A 22,515-nucleotide genomic window follows, 5' to 3' on the forward strand; every position below is an offset into this window, starting at 1 on the left:
AAATTCCCTCGTCAACTGTAGAGCTATTTAGAACTTTTCGAATCTAGGAAACATGAAGAATAAGCAATGCCTTCGCCAAGATTCGAACTCCTGACTTCCTGATTGCTAACCAGACGCGTTTCCAAATACACCATGATAGCACGCGATAAGGAAAAAGAAATAAGATAAGAAATTACATACGAATTTACATTTCGGAAGAGTTTTGGGATAATCTTTCCTGAAGTCAAAACTGTGGTTAAGTGATCAGCTAATAAAGGATTAACTGTTAGAGATTTATTTACTACTCTTTTTATAACAAAAGTTCATGTAATTTAAATCCAACTCTTTTAGTCTGATAGATACATGTGAAAACACACTGACCAAAAAAGTTATAAATTTCTCAATAATTAAATCCGAATTAGAAAATTTAAGGGATCTAAGACGAGTATGCGACAAATGAAAGCTATAAATCTGGGTTATTGTTTAAGTATGAAAATATCATCATGAAACTTTTCATGGGAATTTTAGGTCTTTATAATTTATTAAAAAAAATAAAGCAAATGTTTTTGACTCATACATACTCTTATAGTATAATTGTAAACACATATATTTCTGTTTCTTAACCATGTTTTATACACACATTGCTCAAAAACGAACAAAATCCTTACTTTGGAATTATGCCAGAATACAGAAAATACTTCCTTTAAATTATTGAATCTGTTTTATTATTGCTACTCAAAATATCTAAAAGTAAAGTTATGAACTTTATTCAGCACTAAAATAAAATTATGAAATTTATTTAAAAATTGATAAGGTGTACTAATATTGATAAGCTTTTTTAAAATGATGATAATTATTTATTTAATTTCTTTCTTCACCTTCTTTTTTTTTTTTTTTTTTTTTTTTAGTCAGTCACCAGAATGCAAATTATTTTGAATTCAAATAGCAAAAAAATTTCTAGTTTAAAGACAGTGCTATGTTAACCATCCAATATTAGCCTGTGACGATAAGCCTCTTACATACCCATCCCATGGATTTGGCCAGTGAATTTTGTTCTTTTAGAAAACATGATTCGCATCTCTATTAGTTGGAGCCACGTTATTTGGTAGTAAAAGCTAGATTATGTATTATACATATTTAAATATTTCATTACTGAAAGCCCTAAAGTAGCGTTGGCTAGTCTTTATTAAATTTTAGTTGTACTACAAGTTGCAGTTTTAATAAATATTTTAATTACGTTTTACCTCTTACCCTAGTTAAATGAAGTTTAGTTAGCTTTCTGTTTAGTGCTTCTTCAAAGCAAAAGACGGTTAAACAGGAGTAATACAAGTATGATATCTAATTAAGTTCAATCTTACATCGTTTCATGATTATCACATATAGTTGCAACCTAGACATTCAAAATTCATACATTCGCTTATTTTATGCAACAAATATTTTAAAATTGAAAACGTTAGAAACATTGAAATTTATTATTTAATTTATTAAAAAACATTGACTTTAAAATTAAAATTCAGACATTTATATTAAGGTAGTACAGAGTTATTTTCTATAGTAATTTTGTTTTCGTCGTAAAGTCAAACACTAATATAATAGAGACCTGATATTGTTTTTTTTCTTTTTAAATCTGACTTTTGCTTTTTGATGTGCGATGTGCAAAATTCTGGTAAGAGGGTTTAAGATTCCTGTCACATTGAAAAATTACCAATACTGCATTATAATACTATATTATAAAAATCATAAAACGGATAATTTCCGTACTCTAAGAGTCATGCTGAAATGCAAAATTAATAATATTTCTTTCTGTGTGCTAAATCATCTACTCATTTAGCAACGGTCTCATACGAAACTATCTTTTCTCTATCAAAGCGTGCAACAGGTATCATATGCCCACTCAGGATTTCACAGTTCTGCATCTAACAGCAGTACAGTTCATTTCGTTTCTTGAGCAATCAAATTTGTAAAATAACTGATATCGATAGCCTCTTCAGAAACTGATAAGAAGACAACGCTCGCTTAAGATGAATAATAAAAGGAAAGGAAAATTATTGCTTGATTCGTCTTTCGATTTGAATTTAATAGTTGGATGAATCGAAATCGAAACAAATGAAACGGGAAAATGATCTCAATATAAAAAATTTAGCACAACAACAACAAAACGAAACAAAATCTTTTAAAAACATTTGAGCTCAGAATAGTGCATGTAAATGTCAGCAAGCGCTGGACTGAGGAGGATACTCACAGCTAATCTTTCAATGTGGCAAAAAGTGCTTATTTTGAAAATCTGCAAGAAAACAATTGAGTTAAAAAAGGAATTTCAAATGAAATTGAGGAGAAAAAGTGTTAAAAGATCAATTACAAAAAAAAAAAAAAAAAAAAAAAAAAAAACTGAAAACTAAAAGATGGAATGAAAAACTTAGTTGAAGAAAAGGAAAGTCGAAGCACGAAAAAACTAAAATATAAATAAGTGATAAAAAATCTTAGGGAAAAGAATCACACAGTAGGATTATTAATATTACATAAATGGGGATATAAAGAAAGACCATAGCTATTACATTTAAAAACGATGATTTAAGAGTTTAAGCTAATACTGAAGGGGGGAAGAGTTTCATGTTTTCTTCTTTTTCAATTTTACTTAATTATTCTAATCTTTATATTTTAATGAAATTTTTGTTCTTAATTTTCTGGTCTTTTATTTCTGCCTTCCTTTATTTTCGTTTATTTATTTTTTGTTCTCCGCCTCTGTTGTTTTCCGTCTTTGCTTAAAACCTTTAAACTGAAGCACTCGCTAATCTCAATGTTTCTTGAATGAGTCCATATTTCAAAATAATTTCAGGCTTCATTTACAAGATTTTATGATATATTTTATATTATTTCCTTCCTACAAAGTGATAATAATGATAGATATTATTCGCAACTAGGAAATTAAGAGCATTTTCCTGATTACATTTGACAAAATTAAAATAAAATACAGGCAAAGATCAAGATATGAAAATGGATCCTATTACCTCTCCTAAAAAATCACTGAATGCATTCCTCCTGTCATAGTCCCAAGCACTGATCTGAAGAGCACTTCTCCTCAGCTCCGTTTGCCTCAAGTGATGGAAGAAAAACCTTTGATTAAACTGCGGATCATTCGTCTCTGCTATCGTCTTTGAACGACGCTTATTTTTCTCACTGCAGAACAACAGAACAAGATTAGGTGCAAGGCAGTTCAATAAATAAACACATAAAAGATCAACTGATTCTGATTAAAAATACCCTTGTTTAATTGGGATAACTGTTTATTTGAAACAAATATCAATCAATAAATTACCAGGTTTTTCATTACTTTGCATGCAGTTTATTTATTACATTCTTCAAAGCACGGAAATGAATCAGTCTGGGTATCTGGCGTTTTTTCAGACAAATAAAAACTATAACACTTAAAGGAATCTCTTTACTAGCATGCTTACGAAGCCTAAAAGAAGCTTTTAGGTTCTTCCTGCTCTCAAAGTGTTTTCTTTACTACTGCAATAAAGAATGATCATGGCATGATTAACTGGACTAAATGACTTCAGAAGAGGTTAAGAAATGTGTTGATTAGTTGTATCTCTACTTTAGGTGGAAACTCAACAAATGCAGTGTCTCTTACAGTAAATGCTACTGCTGATCTGTTTATTCACAATTATGCCATATGAAATCTCAGTTTAATGAAATCTCAAGGATCACTGCACAGATTTCTTCAGCAGATTAGGAAAGTACTAAGACATGTTTATACTTTAGGAAAATAGATATGATTAAATACTTTTTTGTCTTCGCATGGTTAGATGCCAAACAATTATGCATTTGAAATGATTAGTGCATACATTTATATTGAAGAAAAACGGACAGAATCTTGTAGATAGCATAGAAGAAAAAGAAACCCGAATTATTATTTTTATTACACAAATATAGAAATCTCATTGAAAAAGATAAGAGTATGTTCTATATCTGATGCATATAAAATGCTCACTGTAATAAGTTTGAGAAAATATCATGAAAAAAAGAAATCATTATGTCTAAAAAATAATGCACGTTTTAGTAAAAATTAATATTATTGAGTTAACATCAGTATTAAGACTGCAGGTTCATCTGATCCAGAAATTCAGTATGTTCATTGTGCTACAAAAGCTAGGCTATGATGTATAATTTCATCGATGCCTGAAAAAGAGATTTTATCCCCTTTTTTTCCACACTTCACAGCAGTTTTAAAATTTGCACTATCTTTTTGTTGCTAGTAAATTAAAATGAAACTAACAATACAAGTTACATGAGCTCGATGTAAGTTTTAAATTTAACGCTACACAAATAGGAGAAAACTAATTATTTTAAGTTTTGTAAAACATAATTTTACATAAATCTAATATAATCAAAATGGTACAAACGTCAATTTTCTGAAATACAAATGTGAAAAAAAGGCGCTTGAGTCAGATTCGCTGAAATTCTACAGTTCAATTACAATTTATGAATGCAAGAGGACAAAGAACAGAAATCATGTTGAAAATATACATTTAATTAAATGATGCTAATTTGTAGCGATTAATATAACTAAACTATGAGTGATAAGCATTTAACAAACAGCAATGAAAACAAATAACCTTTTGTCTGGTAGAAGGACGATTTTTATGTACGGATTCCTCCGCGACATATCAGGTCTGGGCGGCAAATCTTTTGCACATACTACTGTCACAATTAGCTGATAGTTTTGCTGATCGTACCATAATCCGACCTAGGGAAACGAAAACAAAATAAATACAAAATTTAAATAATTATGATAAAATACAAAGTTTTTTAATGCAAGTACTGAATACAAGATGAACCTTTGAAACAGAAAGTACAGTATTAAGCTAAAATACATCAAATCTTTCAATTTAAATTAAAATTACCAAGTCTTATCTATCCCACAGAGTCTGTAAGATGTTCTGAAACCGTATTTTAAATGTAAAACTCGTTTAATATTTTACCTCATGGAAGTTGTATCTTTTAAATCACGTCATTCTCGGACCTGACGGAATCGCAGAAAGTGGAGCAAAAGAGAAATGAATTCCTGAGAGAATATCTTAGAGATTGATTTTTACTTTGCTTAATTTTCTGGAATCTTTTAAGGCCTGTCTACACGAGAAGACATATCTCTGAACAAGTCTACCTCGCAGATATGTCTCCTGAAAAATTTCATCTACACAGAGAGATTTTGTATCTAAGTTCTTCTGAGCTACTGAGGAAATCAGAATAGCTAAAGGAGATGACGCGATTTGCATCCAATAGGAAACCTCCTTCGATCTCACTAGAAGCAGATAAATCTGCAAAGTTTCCAATGCCTTTAATTTTCAGGGTTTATTTTTTTAAATAAGTTGTAATAATAATCATAGTAATAATAAATAGAAGGCTTAATGGCAGAGAGAAAGTAACAGTGATTAAAAATGCCATTAAAAATACAAAAAATACGAAACATAAATAAAAATTGTATAGTTAAAAATATAAAATAAAAAAAAATTAATGTAATATATATTGCATTTTAAAACCTTTTTTTGATCTCACATCCGTATATAATATATATATGCATGTAAGATAAAAATATGTAACTATAAATTATAATTTAAATTAGCAGTAGACCATTAATGCTTAATTTTAATTTGTGTATTTCTCCTCTCTATTCGAAAAATAATAATCATTTTCTGAACTACTTAGTTTTGAGACTAATCCATGTCATATGCGTCTTACATAATGCTGGTGATATAAATGGAACTAAAACTCAAACAGCCAATAATAATTTTAAAGCGTTATTAGTTATCCAATTAAATGCGTTGAAAACCGAAACTAATTCTGCTTTAAGATTTCATCCTGAACACTTGCTTTCTGCACTTCTGCTCTGCCTGGGTAGACTGCTGCTTGCTGCTTCTCTTTTCACCACAAAGCTATCCTAAATATTAATGTTTTGAAATAGGCATGAATTAGAATGCCAAGTGTTGCTTGTCGCTATGGCTCAATACCCTCAACTGTTTCTTCAACATCATTACATCCAAGTTTGTATTATATATATACTATGTGATATTTTACTGGAAGCGAGGCGATGATCGAAGAAACCCGATACTTTTAATTTCCGCCAGTCGTAATGGCTGAGGGTGAAGGCATGAAGACGAAGCTAATAAAACTGAAGAACAAAACTGAAGAAACTGAATACTCGCAATGTTTATTCCTTTTACATCCAATCATGTTTTTGGAGACAAAATATTTTTTGACCATAGTTCAATACAATATTTTTTATGTACACGGGTTTTAGGTAAAAAGCAAAAGGGATACAATTAAGCATAGCAGTGAAGAGATGTTTTGCAGGGCACGGGAGACGTTGAAAAAGAATGACGTAGTTGCTCCCGAAGCAGTATTTATACTAGGCAGGTGCATATGTAGAGCTAAGCTGCGATTAGTTAATTTTCAGGTTTTAGTTCTCTTTGCAAGCAACGTTATGTAAAGATCATATGATCGTGGAAAGACCTCAAATTTGGGGGAAAAGATGAACTTAAGGGGAGAACATAAAATTTAGAATAGTCAATTTTGAGGTTGCCAATAATTTCCTAACGTGCCATAGTATTTTATTATATCTGATATATATATATAACTGTTCCTTCAGCATCATTACATCTAAGTTTGCTAACAGTCTAAATCTGCAATATATAACATACACACATACATACATACATATATATATATAAACTTTAATTATTAATATCGATTATTCTTTTGGAAATGAAGAGTAAAAACTTTTGTAATTATTAAAATTATTAAAATTAATTTCTTAGGAAAAGGAATTTACACTATGGATGTAAAACGTATTAAAAATTTATCTGAATTTTAAAAATATAAAAATAAAAATTACACAGACAAAATAGAAACGTAACCAAAAATAAAATTTTTTAAGTAAAATTACTGTTGATTGCATGGTAAAAGGCTGACCCTTCCAAGAGAAATTTGACCTTTTCTATAAAAACACTAATAACTAGAAAATTAGAAAACTAATTAAAAAACTGATCGCGTTTTGTATCTTTCGTATATTTGAATGAAATCCAAATTAAAAATGATAAAAAATATTTCGATTTGATTTTAAATGAATTTATTTTCAAACACACACACAAAACAAATATCTCGAAGCGATCCAATAACAAAGGAAATTCAGAAAAACGTGATTGGTGGGTAAAACATTCATAAACATTCACAAACACTTATGCCGGTAAAACATAACGAATAAAAAATATAAATATGATCTAGGATAGACTACTGATAGGTACCTAATTATTTAAAAATGATAATCCAGTTTTATTAAAATCTGATGTCTATATATTATCATTATATAAAAGCAGAAAATAAACCTATTACTTCATATATATCATAAAATATAGCACACATTGTTGATAAGTAGATTCATCCTATGCCATATTCTCAAGCACAGGAAACAGGAAACATTTTATCATTTTATAGATAACATAAAATTCTAATAATTATAGTTATATAATTGATATAAAATTATAATGTAAATAATTTATTGATATACCAATTTATGTATAATAATAAAATAACGTAAAATTATTACTGTATGTTACATGTTAAAATTTTAATATTTTTTATATTAACAGCGTTAACTACAGAATTACAGAAACAATAAAACATCTATTTTCAGTGAAAGAAATCAGAAAAAACTCAACTATATTCAAACTCACAATCTGCTTGTGAACGGAAAATTTACACTTTCGTTAATGCGCCAAGCCATCGAGCTAGCCCTAGTTTTCTAGCCCAAAAGTTGAAAAGTCATTAAAAATAGAAAATCGGAAATATTATTATTAAACCGTTTCTTGTTTGCCAGACTTCTCGGTATCTCCTTAATCCGGAAACAATATTCCAGCATATTTAGTTAATACTAATAAATTAGATTAAAAAGCACATCGCTTTATAGCTTACAGTAGCAAATTATTTGTATCACGGTGAAAAAATATTCTATTTATAAAGAAATCAATCGGAAAATTTGATCCGAAACAAATACGGCATCCTAAATTGAGTTTGTTAAAATAATAACAAAAACTCTAAATTCTTCGCGCCATATATTATTCATATCGCCGCTATTCTCAGCTAAGAGGTGAGAAAACCGCCGTTGCTTTTCGGACACATGATTTCGATACGCAATTTCACTGGCTGTTGCCAAATATTCTCTTCGGCGACAATGTATCTCGTCATGCAGATTGATCACGACTCTGGAGCAGGCGCAGCAGACATGTATCTCACGCTCCCGAGAGATATGTTTCCTGTGTAAAAGGACTGACGCAAGCGCCACAGACTTGCACAGATGCTTGTTTGGAGATATGTCTCCTCGTTTAAACGAGGCTTTATACACCAATAAACATAAACTAATAATATTGCTAGCTATCTTAATATACATGATGCTATAATATCAAACCTAGACTAAAGCTTAAATTAGGAGAGAATATATATATATATATATATGCACATTTTTTTATGAAGATAATTGTCATACTCAACAAACATCTCCTTAAATGTGCTTATAGTTTCATTACGCTGGTGCTTAAATCACTTCATAGGAGCATTTTAACTCTGAACTTTTGCAACATTTAAAACTGTTCACCATTTTTAAACTTTTCTATCATTCATTTCAGCTAAAATACTTTATAAAATCTTCGACTTTGTTTAAGTTACAACAACTGAAGATTGGATTCCGTTTAAGAGCACGCCGTTGACAAATTCTCTGAATTTTTCATCACTCTTTTCTGTCAATTTTTTTTTGTATGAGTCCTCTAACCTTTTCAAAAAATCCCCCATTTTAAACCTTCGAAAATCAGTTATTAATGGACTTTTATTATTACTAGGTAACCAAAAGCGTTCTTGCCGTTCGTGATAATCAAAGACAAACATATAGCACGTGGTACTCAGCGTAAGATCTCGAAGTTACCTCCATGAGTATCCAGAATCCTTTTCGAACGCTTCTGCAGCTGTGCAAAGCCCTGGCAACAAAGCCTGTGGGTCATGGGCGTAAAGAAGTTCGTGAGTGCGCGCTACAACTGCGCAAGCTGCCGAAGCATTTCCCTCGAGGTGCTTATCCAGGAACTGCAATATTTGGTAATTTCTTTGCTCTGGCTCCAACGAGCATTGTATCTCGTAACCAAGTAACTGAATGGTGTCTGGTCGTCCTTGCCATGTATTCGCGTTGTCGTGGAAGTGCAGCACACTTTGCAATCTGATTCCTTCTGTTGCAATGTATGTTACGCCTATTGAAACTACTGAAAATACAGCTCCTCAGTGATAGTATGGCCTGGCGAAAGTAGTTAGTACTATAACACTTGGTGGCCAGTCCACCAGACACACAGTAGGATTTTATGGGAGTGTAGAGGTGGCCTTGCTATATTAAGCACAGGATCACGTCGTGACAGCCAATGTTCGGTATGCTTGGGAGTATCAGGACCCACCTTTCGTCTCATAAGCAGTCGACCAAATAGGTGCGTGTTGCAGTACTAAGAAGCAAGGACAACAAACTGTCACTCGTTGTTCATTGTTCACTGTCAACAATGTCTGAGGTACTCGCTTGGAAAACCATAAATATGCCATTGTAACCAGCCCTTTCGCTGGGACTTTTCTCGGAACAAGATATATTGCTTTTATAATCAAATGAAGCAAAATCATGATAATGTAAAATTTAAAATTGGTCAAAGTGACTTTATTTTGGAGTATGTTTTGAATAAAAGTCTATGACCTCAATAAACCTGAGTTTTATTCAAAACTTACGCCAGAATAAAAATGTATGTTTGCTTGGAAAGAAGATATATTGTTTTAAATATCTGCTTATCACTTTGCATGAAGACTTTTACTTATGTAACAAGTTTTAATTTCAGAAAACCCACCTGCTGCGTAGCGGTACCTCAAATTTAAATTAATAAACATAAGAATGCATCAATGCGAGTGAACTGTAGTTCAACTTTTATTTTAGCGATTTCAACTTTAGAATACAACACAGCAAAAGGCAAAGCGTGAAAGTTACAGTTAGCGTTTGCAAGAATGCAAAAACAAAATGCGAGCTGCGCATGCGAACTGCGCGTTGCGAAATAAGATCTCACAGACAGGCAGACAGACAACTCTGGTGACCGAAACACCACCAGTGGCTGAGAGATAAAATAACTGAACACCGGTAGTTCAGTGATTCACTTGAAATTGTTGCTAATGGGCTGTCTACATGGGATATTTCATGATTTTGCAAACGTGAAACGTGAATAAATCCAGTCCCATAGAACGACGTTCACGAATGTATCGTTCCTCTCAGGCAGATAGCTCTCGAGTGTTTCTCATAATGTAAGTAATAAAATGTAACCGAATATACATGCTGAGAAGAAAACTATATATGTGAAAGCAGGATTAGGGACAGAATTCAATTATTCCACATTAAAGTTCACATCTTTGCTACTGTAAAAGCAGCAAAGCTACATATTCCAGTTTTTTATACTAAACAAACTATAAGTAATATAATAAAACAAGAACTAAAGACTGGATTCCCTATGATATAGCATTATTCATATTTTCTTTACTTTGTATAATTTTTGAAGAAACGAATTAGACATTTTAGAGGTAACTAATATTACTTGCTTTCACCTTATGACTAGGTTTTCTTCCGTAAGGCTATGGTACTTTGGAATATGATTCGACGCCTCGTTTCTCATAACCCCGCCTTCATTTCATGTACGGAAATTTTTATTTTCCGTTCTTATTACTCAAATTTTGTTACTTTCTATTATGTATAAAAGTGATATACGTTATTTTAATTTAATGACGATTAATTTGTAATAGTTGATTTCTGTCTGAAGCAAGTCGTGAAAAAGCCTTGGATATTCTTAAAAGTACAATTCATCGTTCTTAATTTATTAGTAATGCACCAAGCATACATATGCTACTCTGAATTTAAAATAGTAAGGATTTATTACCTGTATTCGCCCACCAATCGATGACCTGTCAGGAGATCTGGCTGGGACATGGCTCGTACGTCTATCCGAGTACCTGAGATAACGTGGATCTGCAAGAAAATAAATCAGAGTTAAGACTATTGAAAAAAATCGAGTGCTACACTTGACAAGAAATTAGCAATGCCCGTACCTCGCTGTAAGGCTTCGGGATGGACTTCCAGATGTGGTGGGGGTAATCTCCTCAATTCGCTGGGATCGAGGGGAGGCGGAGGATCTCTGAAAATATATCACAAGAATTATTTTGGGGGAATTTTATAAATAATTTTAAAATCGATAAAAATTTTATAAATAATTTTAAATCGATTAATTTATATTTCAGAGACTAGTACGAATTATTATAATTTTAGCTGATAGGTTTCATATTCAGTCGATGAATTTAACTGAATACAGTTACAGTTAATAAGAAGCAATCTAAAGCGGAGTAAGTGAGAGAATATTTTGTTAAGGAAATTAGGTTTAATAAGCAGTTCCAATTCTGGTGCAGAAAAGTAATTCAAACAGGTTAAATGAGTACTATTCAGCTTACATTAATAAGTACGCATTAAGTATTTGAAACTGGAGATTACACACTAAACTGAAACTAGAAAAAAGCTGATGAGCATCGATTTCGAAGTATTTTACGAGAAAGAAAAGTTTTGCAATATTTTTATAAAAGTATGCTAGACAGCTATATCATGTATGCGATTCGTTCAACCTGCGTAAGGCATTCAGCATTAATGTCTGTGTATCAGTGATTTATTCGTTCTGAATCTTTCTACTTCTCCATATCTAGTAGAAACATTTGTGATGAGGGAAAGAAAAATTCATTGGATCGTACTTCCGAAATTAGATGATATCAAAAAATTTCGTTTAAGTGATAGAAATCTCCAAGATCAGCTGCAATGTGGTAACCCATAAATCGTAGAATTTGACAACGAGTACTAAATAATAGAGTCAAAACCAGCAATTAGCATTGGAAATTATCTGGATGAATTAGGTATATCACAAAATATAGCAAAGCCATCAAGTAGACAAGGTTAGGCTCTTCACAACGCTCCAATTCAATAACTATTTATTTACAGAAGTTGGAAAAAGGAAGACACTATTACGTTTAATTCTCGAAGGCAGTAGTTGCTTTAGAGCAGACTATGACCTAGTGACGTCATATGTTCAAAGATTTCTGGTCCAGAAGAGCTATCCTTGCTCGTTATCATTACGACCGTAGCAAGTTAAACACAAGCTGACATCGGATTAAACAAATAGCCAAATGGAAACACGAAAGGAACTAAGAATCCATGATATACAATTCTTTAAGAGAATTGCTACCTATGATTAAAAAGTAGATTTAATTTCGTAACTTTATATAAAAAAACAGGTGTTGGACCCTTGTCAGTTTCCTGAACCAGTTACCAAATGTAAATGCTTTGAACAAATAACTGATGCTTTGAGATCAGTGGAATTTTGAGAATATAATCTATTACGAGTTCATTCCAAATGATTGTAATATGAACGCCGACCTATACGCCTACTTACAGAGGATTTATGTCATACCGAAGAAGAAGTACTTGATACTAGTAAAGCGGGCTACAAAAAGATAATGTTAAATTTTATTATTCGCACGATCTTGAGAAATTGAATATCCACATCCAATATATAGTATGTCATTCGCGAGAAGGATTATAACTTGGTCCAGTCCGAGGTCCATTTCCTTCGCAGACGACATTTCAGCAACGTCGAAGAGTTGGAAGGGGAAAAGCATTTTTGTTCGCCGCGGAAGCCGGGGGGAGGAAAGAATTGGTAACGCTGAGGCATTTAAGATCCCAATAGAGAGACTGAAGATGGCTTCAGACAGTGCGAAGCTTTAAACGCTAGTAATGCTTCGCTATAAAGTTTAAGTTATAAAGTGACCAAAATATTGCCAAACGTTTAACTCGCTTCAGTATTTTCATTTGACTTTCAGTTTAAATGAAATCGACAGCCTTGAAATTGAGGCCGAAATGGTGAGAAATTTCCCAGACGTTCTGTCAAGTACTAGCATGCTCTTACGCTCAGAAAACTGAGCAGACTATTTAATTATACTTTCGCTAGGTTTTAAGTCATATTTCCTGAAACAAATTACGTGTCTGTTTAAAATGATAATGTGTTTAAAAGTTAATTTATGAAATTTTTATCTACTTGCAAGTATTTAATCTTCGCCTCTTGCTAGGTAGTTGCATTTTCGTGATTTTCAATTAAACTGTAAACAATGCGATGTTTAAAGCCTGTGCTTTTTTAAAAGTGGTTTTCTTAAATTTGGATAAATATTACATACCATTTTATATAATTTATAAATGATGTATTTAATTATTTTTATATTGAAAGAGTAGTCATCGATCAATCTTCAAATATTTAGGCAGTGATTCATTGAAATGCTCGAAAATGTGCCACCAAATGTTAGAAAAGCACTTGTTTTAGATTCCACAGGTGTTGCTGTATAGATTTTCAGATCTTTACCAAACTTTGCAGTTGATCTTATAAATTCTGATTTAGGTTAAGATAAAGGGACTATAAAAGCGTAGTAAACTCATTTGAATACTTTTTTAGTTGTCTGCCTTGCATTCGAGATAATTGTAGCATGATATTGTCTTACGAAAACATAGGTTAAGTGCGAGAAAAAAGATTCTTCATGAAAGAGATTTAAAATTCGTAAAAATGTTAACAAACTATTAATGTGAGAGAAAATCTCTATGTTTAAAAATTGTCAAGGAAGATACATTAATAGACTACCCAGGATATTCATATTTATTCAGCGTGACATTAATATAGTCCATTTAAACAGAATTTGCTATTATGTTGCTTAGGAATTTTACAACTGCAGTTCATTCTTTATATGTCTTGTAATGAACAAAAACATATGATATGTACTGCGGTTGCTATCGGCTTCTTTTAGTCAAAGGATAACAAATACTTCCTGTGCTTAGGCTTAGACTAACCCTCATTGTGTGATCTGTTGAAGGGTAACTGCTCGAATTCTTGTAATAACGTGGTTGCAATCTGCTCTCGCATCGAGAGTCAGTGCTCGTTCAAAGCCTTATTTCCATCTTCTCCCAGATGTTTACTGAATTTCTTTGAGTTGTTAAGTACAGGATAATGTTTAGAATAAAAACTGGAAATCTTTAATTGTAAAAACAGAGTTAAAGGACTTTGATGCTATAATATAGAGGCGCTCAGATATTATTTCGTTACGTTCTCAAGGTTATATATTTGTTTTCAAATGCATAGTGTTGCTTTCCTTTATACAGCCGGCCCACCAGCGGCCGAGCGGTAACGTCGCTGAACACTGGTAGTTCGGTCCGAGGTTCGAATCCCGCGAACGGGCTGGCTGCATAGCGTTTTCGTGGTTTTCCCCATGTGTAACGTGTATACGAGCCAGTTTTCCTTAGAAAGTCCTCCACGAAGGCATCCCTCCCTTAAGGCAGATAGCCCTCGAGTGCTTTGCCGTAACCTAATAAAACCAAACCAAACCTTTATACAGTCACTACCAGTTTCCGCCTTTTCTTCTGATATGAGCGCTAATAGTTATGTTTCTTATTATATCAACCTCTAGAAATGATCTGTCAGTTCAGCTTGTAGAGACATTAGGTATTTTTGTAGCAGGAGTCATGAAAAATGAGGAATATCTTCGCCGGGACTCGAACCACGGATCTCTCGAATACGCGCCGAGCGTGCTGACCACTACACCACGAAGGCATGCCAAGAAGGCGGAAGAAATACCTTGTAAGCTTATTTAAAAGAGTTATTTTATTGCGTGTTATTTATCATTTATAGTATTTCTTATCTGCGTTAAAAAACATTATTTATTTAAATGTCTGTAACAGTATATGTTGATTATTTATTTAAATCTTGAAAGCCGCTAAATTGCTAAAAGCTTTTTTGATAAACTTCGGGATATTATAAACCGAAATAAATCTAGCCACCTATAAAATACTTAATATTTCCTGCCAATTTAATAAGAAGAACAGATAGGTATAATGCGATAAAAAACATTTATACGTATCTCCTGAAGAGGAACGAATCTTAACATTAAGAGAGAATATCAAAAAGATAATGTATCTTAAATTATTAATAATAATAATAATCTCACCCAAAACGCCTGGTAAGGACCAGTTGCACTTGAGAGTCATTCTTGGACAGAGCGATGATGCTAGCTACTGTTTCTTTGCTTTTTCCTCGAAGTGGAGTTCCATTCCACTCAAGAACTTCATCACCTATAGGAAAACATATACAACATTCGTAGCTTTTTTATCACATTACCTTTTAAATTATCAAGCTGCAATGCAAATGAGGGTTCAATTATATACGTATGTTATTTATATATCCGTTTAATGTTCTTGGAATTCAAGCTAAAGGCAAGACGGCTATCGGATTACGTTATAGCTGAAGTATTTAAAATAATTCTGCAGTTTCAAATATTTAGCTGAGTAGTTGACTTTTAAATGGGTGAGAATGAAGCAGACAATTTTTAATCTTACGTTATTCAGACCGAAACTCTTATTTCAAATGCGTCATACAATGATACATCCTACTGGTAAATAACCACTTCACAGTAACCGTCAATAAAAACTGTCTCGAAAATAAATGTGTGTACTCGTTCATCCCGCGATTCTTTGGACTTTTTTTAGATTGTTTTCGCTTCCTCTGAACTACAGTGTCATTTCGAATGAAAGTTTTTCCTGACATGGAAGAGGAAAAAAGAATGATACATTCCACTTTTACAATCGTGACAAAAACATACCTCTAGAAGCTTTGTCTATAATTACCTATCTTATTTGCATTAAGACACGAAGTTGCGTCCGTGCAAACTCCGATCAACATTCAACGCAAAAAACTATCGTTTCTGTTACTATTCAAAAGTGATACTAATTCCAAGTTGAATATTTAATAACATTTAAAGTAGTGCGCTCCTTCAGTTTTGACTTACTTAAACGACTGTATTTGGATTCTTCGCTTTTCTCCCTAAAAGCGAAAATCATGTGCACGGTATAGCTATATCGAGGGGAATAGTTTCAAATTAAGCATTTAACAAAATAAACTAAGCTTTAGGGTTTTGACAGTCTTAACCAAATTCCAAAATTTTAAAAAATATGTGAAATATAAATTGTTTCATTAACTCTCTTACAAAGAACGTTCCAAACAGCTATTTTTCTCCATGATCTTATACGTAATTTAAAAAATATTGTCTTTAATGTCTCAGTTACTGTTTTAAAAATTGTCAAAATTATATGGTTTAGAATATTTGCACCCGATATTAAGATCGGATCACTAGCTGGAACACAATAAATGATTGATTCTTTTGACAAGAAAATTTGGTAGATGCTTTATTCCTGTTTAATTTGATAAGTAAGTTTTAATTAAATTATTTAGCCTTTGTGTCCTAAAACTTAATTTGAAGCTAAGATGTCTGAAAAATGAAAACGTCTCTCTGAAAGATACAACTAAAATATATTAAGAAACTTTGAAAAAAGTACAAAAATTGATGGAAATATAACTGACGAAAAAAAACTGAACGCTTTTGTGTCAACACTGAAAACAAATGTTTCCTGAGAGAAAGAATTTAGAAGAAAGAACAAACGTTTTAAGGAAACGCAGTTGAAAGAAGCTGCATATTCAAGGCGACAATATCTATACCTTTAAAACTAGTTCCTCAAACTTACGAACTTGGTGGTCATTGCGGTCATTAAGCATGATTTTCCTAATTGTTGAGCTCGATTTTATGTTTTGGAGAACTTGTAGAGACATTAGGTATTTTTAGAAGCAGGAAAGATGAAAAATGAGCAATTGCCTTCGCTGGGACCTCTGGAATACCGGGCCAGCGTGCAGAATCACTACACCACGAAGGAACGCTAGGGAGGCGGGAGAAATACCTTATAAACTAACGACTTGTTTTCTGATGACATGCTACATCTAAGTTATTCAATTCAACTGACAATGTTTTGAAGTTATGCAGAATCAAAAGATACTACGTTAAGATAGAGTGTAGAATGATTTTAATATCTTAAGGTAAATAAATGTGTCCAGCACTGTAAAAAAAAAGGGGGTTACTTACAGTTGCTGAAATAGTGGTTAATGGAAAACAATACAAATTGAATCTACGAGGAACACACTTAAGACTAGAGCAAACTATTTAAATATTAAATTAAATGAAATTTGAGATCAATCACTCGTTCAAAAGATAGATTTTAATTGCCTCTAATATTAGCCTAAGCATTAGGTTTTAAAATAATCTGGCACCAGTCTAACTTAAATATTTTCCTAGAGTTAATATTGACCCCTTAATTTTTATACTTAACAGATGTAAGGATTAGTGAAAACAAAAGAATTTTTCCATAGTTATAATTACATAACTTGGAATTCTTCGGCTGAAATTAAAACCTTATTTTCTTAGATGTTATCATATTTTCTTGGCGTACAGTTCTTTACCTATGTTTCTTTCAATTATTATTACGTAATTTCATTTGATTTTACAACCAACTATCATAGCATAAATTACGATACTTGCTAGATTAAACATCCGATAAGGATACAAAAATTGGTTGCACTATGTAATAATACGTAATGTAAGATTCTTTCTGGTATACACTTATGTTAAAATTATATTTCGAAAAACATTCGCGCATCTGTGGACTAGTAAATAAAACCGCTGAACAGTGATAATTCGACATGGATTCAGATCCCAGAGGACAGCGATCACAGCTAAGTGAATTATTTTGCGGTTTATCGCTTGTGCAATATGAATACAAATTATTTTTTGATAAAATTTCTTTAATGGAGTCATCCTTCTCTTAAGCGGGTAGTTCTCAAAAATAAAAAGAGTTTACATAAATACATATGCAAAATATAAAAATGTTTGCCGTGTCTCGCATAACTCAAAAACGAGTAGCCTCAGAACGTTGAAATTTTGTATATAGGATTGCTATAACATATAGATGTGCATCTTGTATTTTGGTTGCAATCGACCGCACCAAAAATATATGTATGTATACATCCACTCTGTTACTCGGCTCAGTAAACTCAGTTTCTTTATTCTTATATGTTTGTAAATTGTGCATTTTTTTTCTTTAAAAATGATTGAATTATGTTGTACTTATCTTCCGGTTAAGTTTTTTATGCCTTTAGTAAATATGCATGCAATATTTTTAGAATTATCAACAACTTAAAAGTTGTTTAAGTGCCGCTAAGACTAATTATTTTTGCCATGGCGGCCATGTTTCTTTACATTTGAAACAGCAGACTAGTAGATTTGATGCCAATCTAGAGAAAGTAAGCTTCGCAATAACAAAGATAACGCCTTCTTTTATTATTCCGAATTAAATCATGCTTAATTCATTCTGGAATTTATTCGAGGAAATAAGTGTTTAAGATTTACTTCATAATTTTCAATGCAGGTATTTGAAAACTGAATTAATTGAATGAGAAATACTAAATCGTCTGTGAAAGACTGTTTTTTTTTTTTTTTTTTTTTTTTTTTTGTTTTGTTTTGTTTGTTTGTTTGTTTGCTTAATTTCTTTTATAAATCGTTTTAGATTTGTTATAGTATTTGAATAGAACATGTGGAAACGATTAGATAATTCTTAAGATAATATAAATTTTTTGCATTCTAAGTTAAAAAATGAATGAAATGTAACGCTGTTAAGTGAACCTAGGGCCAGAGTGTCGCTATCATAAACAAATATAGTGAATTTTAAAGAGTGCATTTATTCTATTGTGGTTTATGCGCTATCGACGAAGTAAATTTAATTCAATCGAATAAGTTTAAATGAACTGCAAGAAAAAATGCGTAGAATTTAATACTCCGTACAAGGAAGTCATGTGTTGTACACATCAGATATTTTTTTATTTATGCGCAGATTCTGTAAGGAGAACTTAATTAGTAACATCCTTTTCTTAATTATCAAAATTAATTTTTAAGCATTTTAAAAAAAACTTTTAAGAACGTTTTTACTACATAGAAATGATTTTTTTCCGGCCAATGGCCTTGGAAAACGATACGTCAAACAAACACCCTAAATTGTATGAGTCTTTTGTTTTGTCGTTAACTAGCAACTACGCTGCCAACCTTCGTCTATACCGGAAAAATGAGCAGAATTTTACTCTGCAGAACAACTTGATAAAAAAAAAAAAAAAAAAAAAAACCACCACCCACAAATTTACAGAAAAAAGTATTACATATAACAAAATTGCAATGAAATAAGCAATATTCCTTAATACAAATATTAATTATTCTAATAAATACATTAACCAACTTCCCTTTGCCTTTTCTCAACAAGTCCAGTACCCAAGAGAAAAATTAAATTTAAAAACTGCACAGAGTTATCGCCCTCATTTTTCAAAGTAGCAACAGTACTGATTTTCAACAGTCAGCAGTCCAGTATACAATTAAATGAAAAACTGCTGTCAAAACCACATTTCTAAAAAAATGAAACTATTCAAAATGATGCGATAAAATCGAAAAGATAAAATTTTAAAAAAATCTGAATTCGAAGTTTGAAAAAATCGCTTCGAAGTGCACTGGCTCTTATCTAGATGCACCTATAAAACAAATTTCGTAGCACTGGGTCTCTTACGCGCAGCTCGAAAGACAACAGACTCTTTCATTTATTATATGTAGAGATTAATAATAAATAGCACACATATTGCAGAATTTTGTCACAAATTTCGTCAACACGTGACTTGACTCATTCGATTTCAAGGCCAGTTATTAACTTCAGACAGCATATATTCAATTTCTTTTTAATACTACTTTATATATTATGTTATTAGTCTAAAAGTTTGTTAGGATGGATTCAATTAAGGGAAGGAAAACGGAAATAAAGTATTCAAACACAGAAAATGGGCAATTCTTTGAGTTCGTAGTAATAATCTACAACCTAAATCGAAAACGCGGTGTCCAAATAGCAGAGTGTGAAAAACTGAGAGCTAAGTTTGTTCTGTGAATCTTGCAATCGCGGGGAATCGATCGGCAAATTGAGTGGGCGAGAAAGCAAAGTAGCTTTTTCGCCCATTGGGGGCGAAAGAGATGGAATAGGGTTTCGCAGGAAAAAGTCACAAGGAAGGAAGAAAACAGAGTTGTAGATTAGTGTTACCCGCTGAAAAAAAATTAAGGAAAATATCTTACATGCTCCGTGAATTCTTTAATAACAAAGAAAATGATGTGATTAAAAAATGAACAAGGAAAACCATTTGGCAAAAACAACTTAATCTGCAAATGTTCGTGTTTATTTAAAGTGATAATTAGTAGAATCAAAACGAAACTAGAAACACTTATTAGAAGCCTTGACGAATTGCACTTTATCTAGTCGAGAATTTCGCATGAACATGATGAAACCACACGCACGCATATACTTGATGTTACGTAGCACAAAACTGCTCAATCAAGTATAGCGCTAGCAAAACTGCTAGCATATGATAGATAAGCAAAATTAAATTCTTCGCGATTTGATGTTTTGAGTAAGTTTAAGGAATTCAATGAAAAATTTAACTTTATAACACAAAATGCTGAACTTAAATTTAAACCAATCGGATCCAGACTGCAATTGCAATTTAATTTACAAAATTTGCATCTGATTTAATTGTTATTGATTAATGTTTGCAGTTACAATAAACATTGACAAAGATTAACAGCTCATCACGTGACTTGGATTATTTGAGTATGAAAAAGAATACGTTATTTGCCTGTGGGGAAAAAATTGCTTCATGGATGTCTTTTTAACTCATTACCTGGTTCAAATTTGAGAACGTCCTGTAATCATGATAATGGTTTTTATAATATATTTTTAATACTGCACAATTTCACTGGATTAAAGTTTTTTTCTTAGTTTCAAGATATGTCGAAAAATAACACTCATTGGCAGAAAATGCGTTCGTTAGCTTAAAAAAAGAAATAATTCACGTAATTAAAAAAGAGAAATATTTAATAATTTCTTGATTGTTTCAAAACTAAAGATTAAATATTTTTATTCAAAGTATTATATTTTCGCAATAGGCTTCAAATTTTACTTCAATAATATGTGTTATTAATTCTGTATGATTTCAAATGATTGAACAATTTTCCTTTAAAATGTTTCATTCCTTCCAAATGGTGCATCTATTTAAACATCTGAGGAAAAGATATGATTTTTGCTTTCCTTCTCTAATAATTTACTCATGTATCGTGACATATATAAAGGCATTATATAAAAATAATAACCTATGCTTTTTTAATTTTATACTAGATAGAAGAAATATCAAGCAACAGCTTCATATTTATTTCTTCAATAAGAAATAAAGATTCAGCTATGTCAGTATTCTTAACAAGACAGAATAGAAATTAAATAAGAAAATTTTATAAATAATTTTTGCTCATGAATTATATTTTCAATCATTTCAAGGATTCCATCCTTATCGCCTTTTTAGCCCAAAGCATATAATTTAATTTCAGTTAACAATAGTATTTAGACAAAAACAATTGCAGATGAAAGATTATTATATTGTTTAATTAGAGATGATGATTGAATATTTTTGCCTTAATTCTTTGCCTAATAAAATATTTTTATTTTCTTTCAATCTGCCTTTTCTCAAACAGCGGCTTGGGAATTTTTCATACTTCCTTTTAAACGCGACCTTCTGCATAATCTTATATTAGAAAACGTTTTAGAGACAAAAATGAGTGTGCGTAAACGCACTCAGCTGATCAATGTTTACGTTAACGGAATGCTAATTGTTTCCATATTTTTTTATATTTATTACACTGTACAGATTCAGGATGTAAACTGATGAAGATATTAAGATTTGCTTCGGATACCTTCAGCTGCAAAAATTGTTACTGCTTGGAGTTGTAAAAACAATTAAAAGGTGTTTTTTTAGCCCAAAGGCTTAGCACAGAAGGGCTATTAATTTCGTTTTGGCATTTTTAATTAAATCACTATAAACGGCATATCACTTTTCAAATTGTTGCCACCAAATACTATCGCCTTGTATTATATTTAAAGAAATTAACTAATGAAGAATCTGCATAAATGCATGTATGTTTCTCGCACTATGGTAAAACAACGGTACCTACAGCCATCAAATTCTGAATAACGTAATCCTGCACCGGAATATTTGCATCTAGAAGCCCAAATTTGAAATTTGTTTTATTATCTATTTCATATTTTGTAAAACTTTACCGAATTTTTGATTAACAAACTTAACGATTTCAAAGAGAGCAATGGCAACACTGTACGGGGAGAAAAGAAAATATTTTTATCTCCAGTGCACGAGACTATGTACCTGAAATTCTAAAGATATGTTCTTTTTAAATTATTCTGCAATATTGCTGTTAAATTGAATTTTATGGTTTAGGTACGAAGACCATGATATTAAATGAATAAATGTAACACGCAAAACGTTAAAAATCGGTGCAATGGTTAGTGACGCTGATTACCGCACCAACAGTGCCCGGTTCGAATAGTTCGTTCCTTTATATGTTGTAGAGGATAGCCACAGCTTACGCAATCTACTCAAGATGTTT

The 22,515-nt window shown here is 31.8% G+C and overlaps 1 protein-coding gene across 6 annotated transcripts in view; it reads right to left on the reverse strand.

Moving 5' to 3' along the window:
- The window catches only part of LOC118191120 (regulating synaptic membrane exocytosis protein 2-like), a 231,493-nt gene that overhangs the window by 55,908 nt on the left and 153,070 nt on the right, over positions 1–22,515 (reverse strand). For all 6 annotated transcript variants that reach the window (XM_035361922.2, XM_035361915.2, XM_035361928.2 and 3 more), the window contains exons 7-11: positions 15,112–15,235; positions 11,140–11,225; positions 10,971–11,059; positions 4,599–4,729; positions 2,988–3,156 (exon numbers count right to left, since the gene is read on the reverse strand). In XM_035361922.2, the coding sequence (XP_035217813.1) occupies positions 2,988–3,156; positions 4,599–4,729; positions 10,971–11,059; positions 11,140–11,225; positions 15,112–15,235 (599 nt within the window). The remainder of the gene's footprint in view (positions 1–2,987; positions 3,157–4,598; positions 4,730–10,970; positions 11,060–11,139; positions 11,226–15,111; positions 15,236–22,515) is intronic.

The sequence above is a fragment of the Stegodyphus dumicola genome, chromosome 4, assembly GCF_044657685.1.
Source record: "Stegodyphus dumicola isolate Sdum_Otavi_A_Nest chromosome 4, ASM4465768v1".
NCBI classification, from domain to species: domain Eukaryota; kingdom Metazoa; phylum Arthropoda; class Arachnida; order Araneae; family Eresidae; genus Stegodyphus; species Stegodyphus dumicola.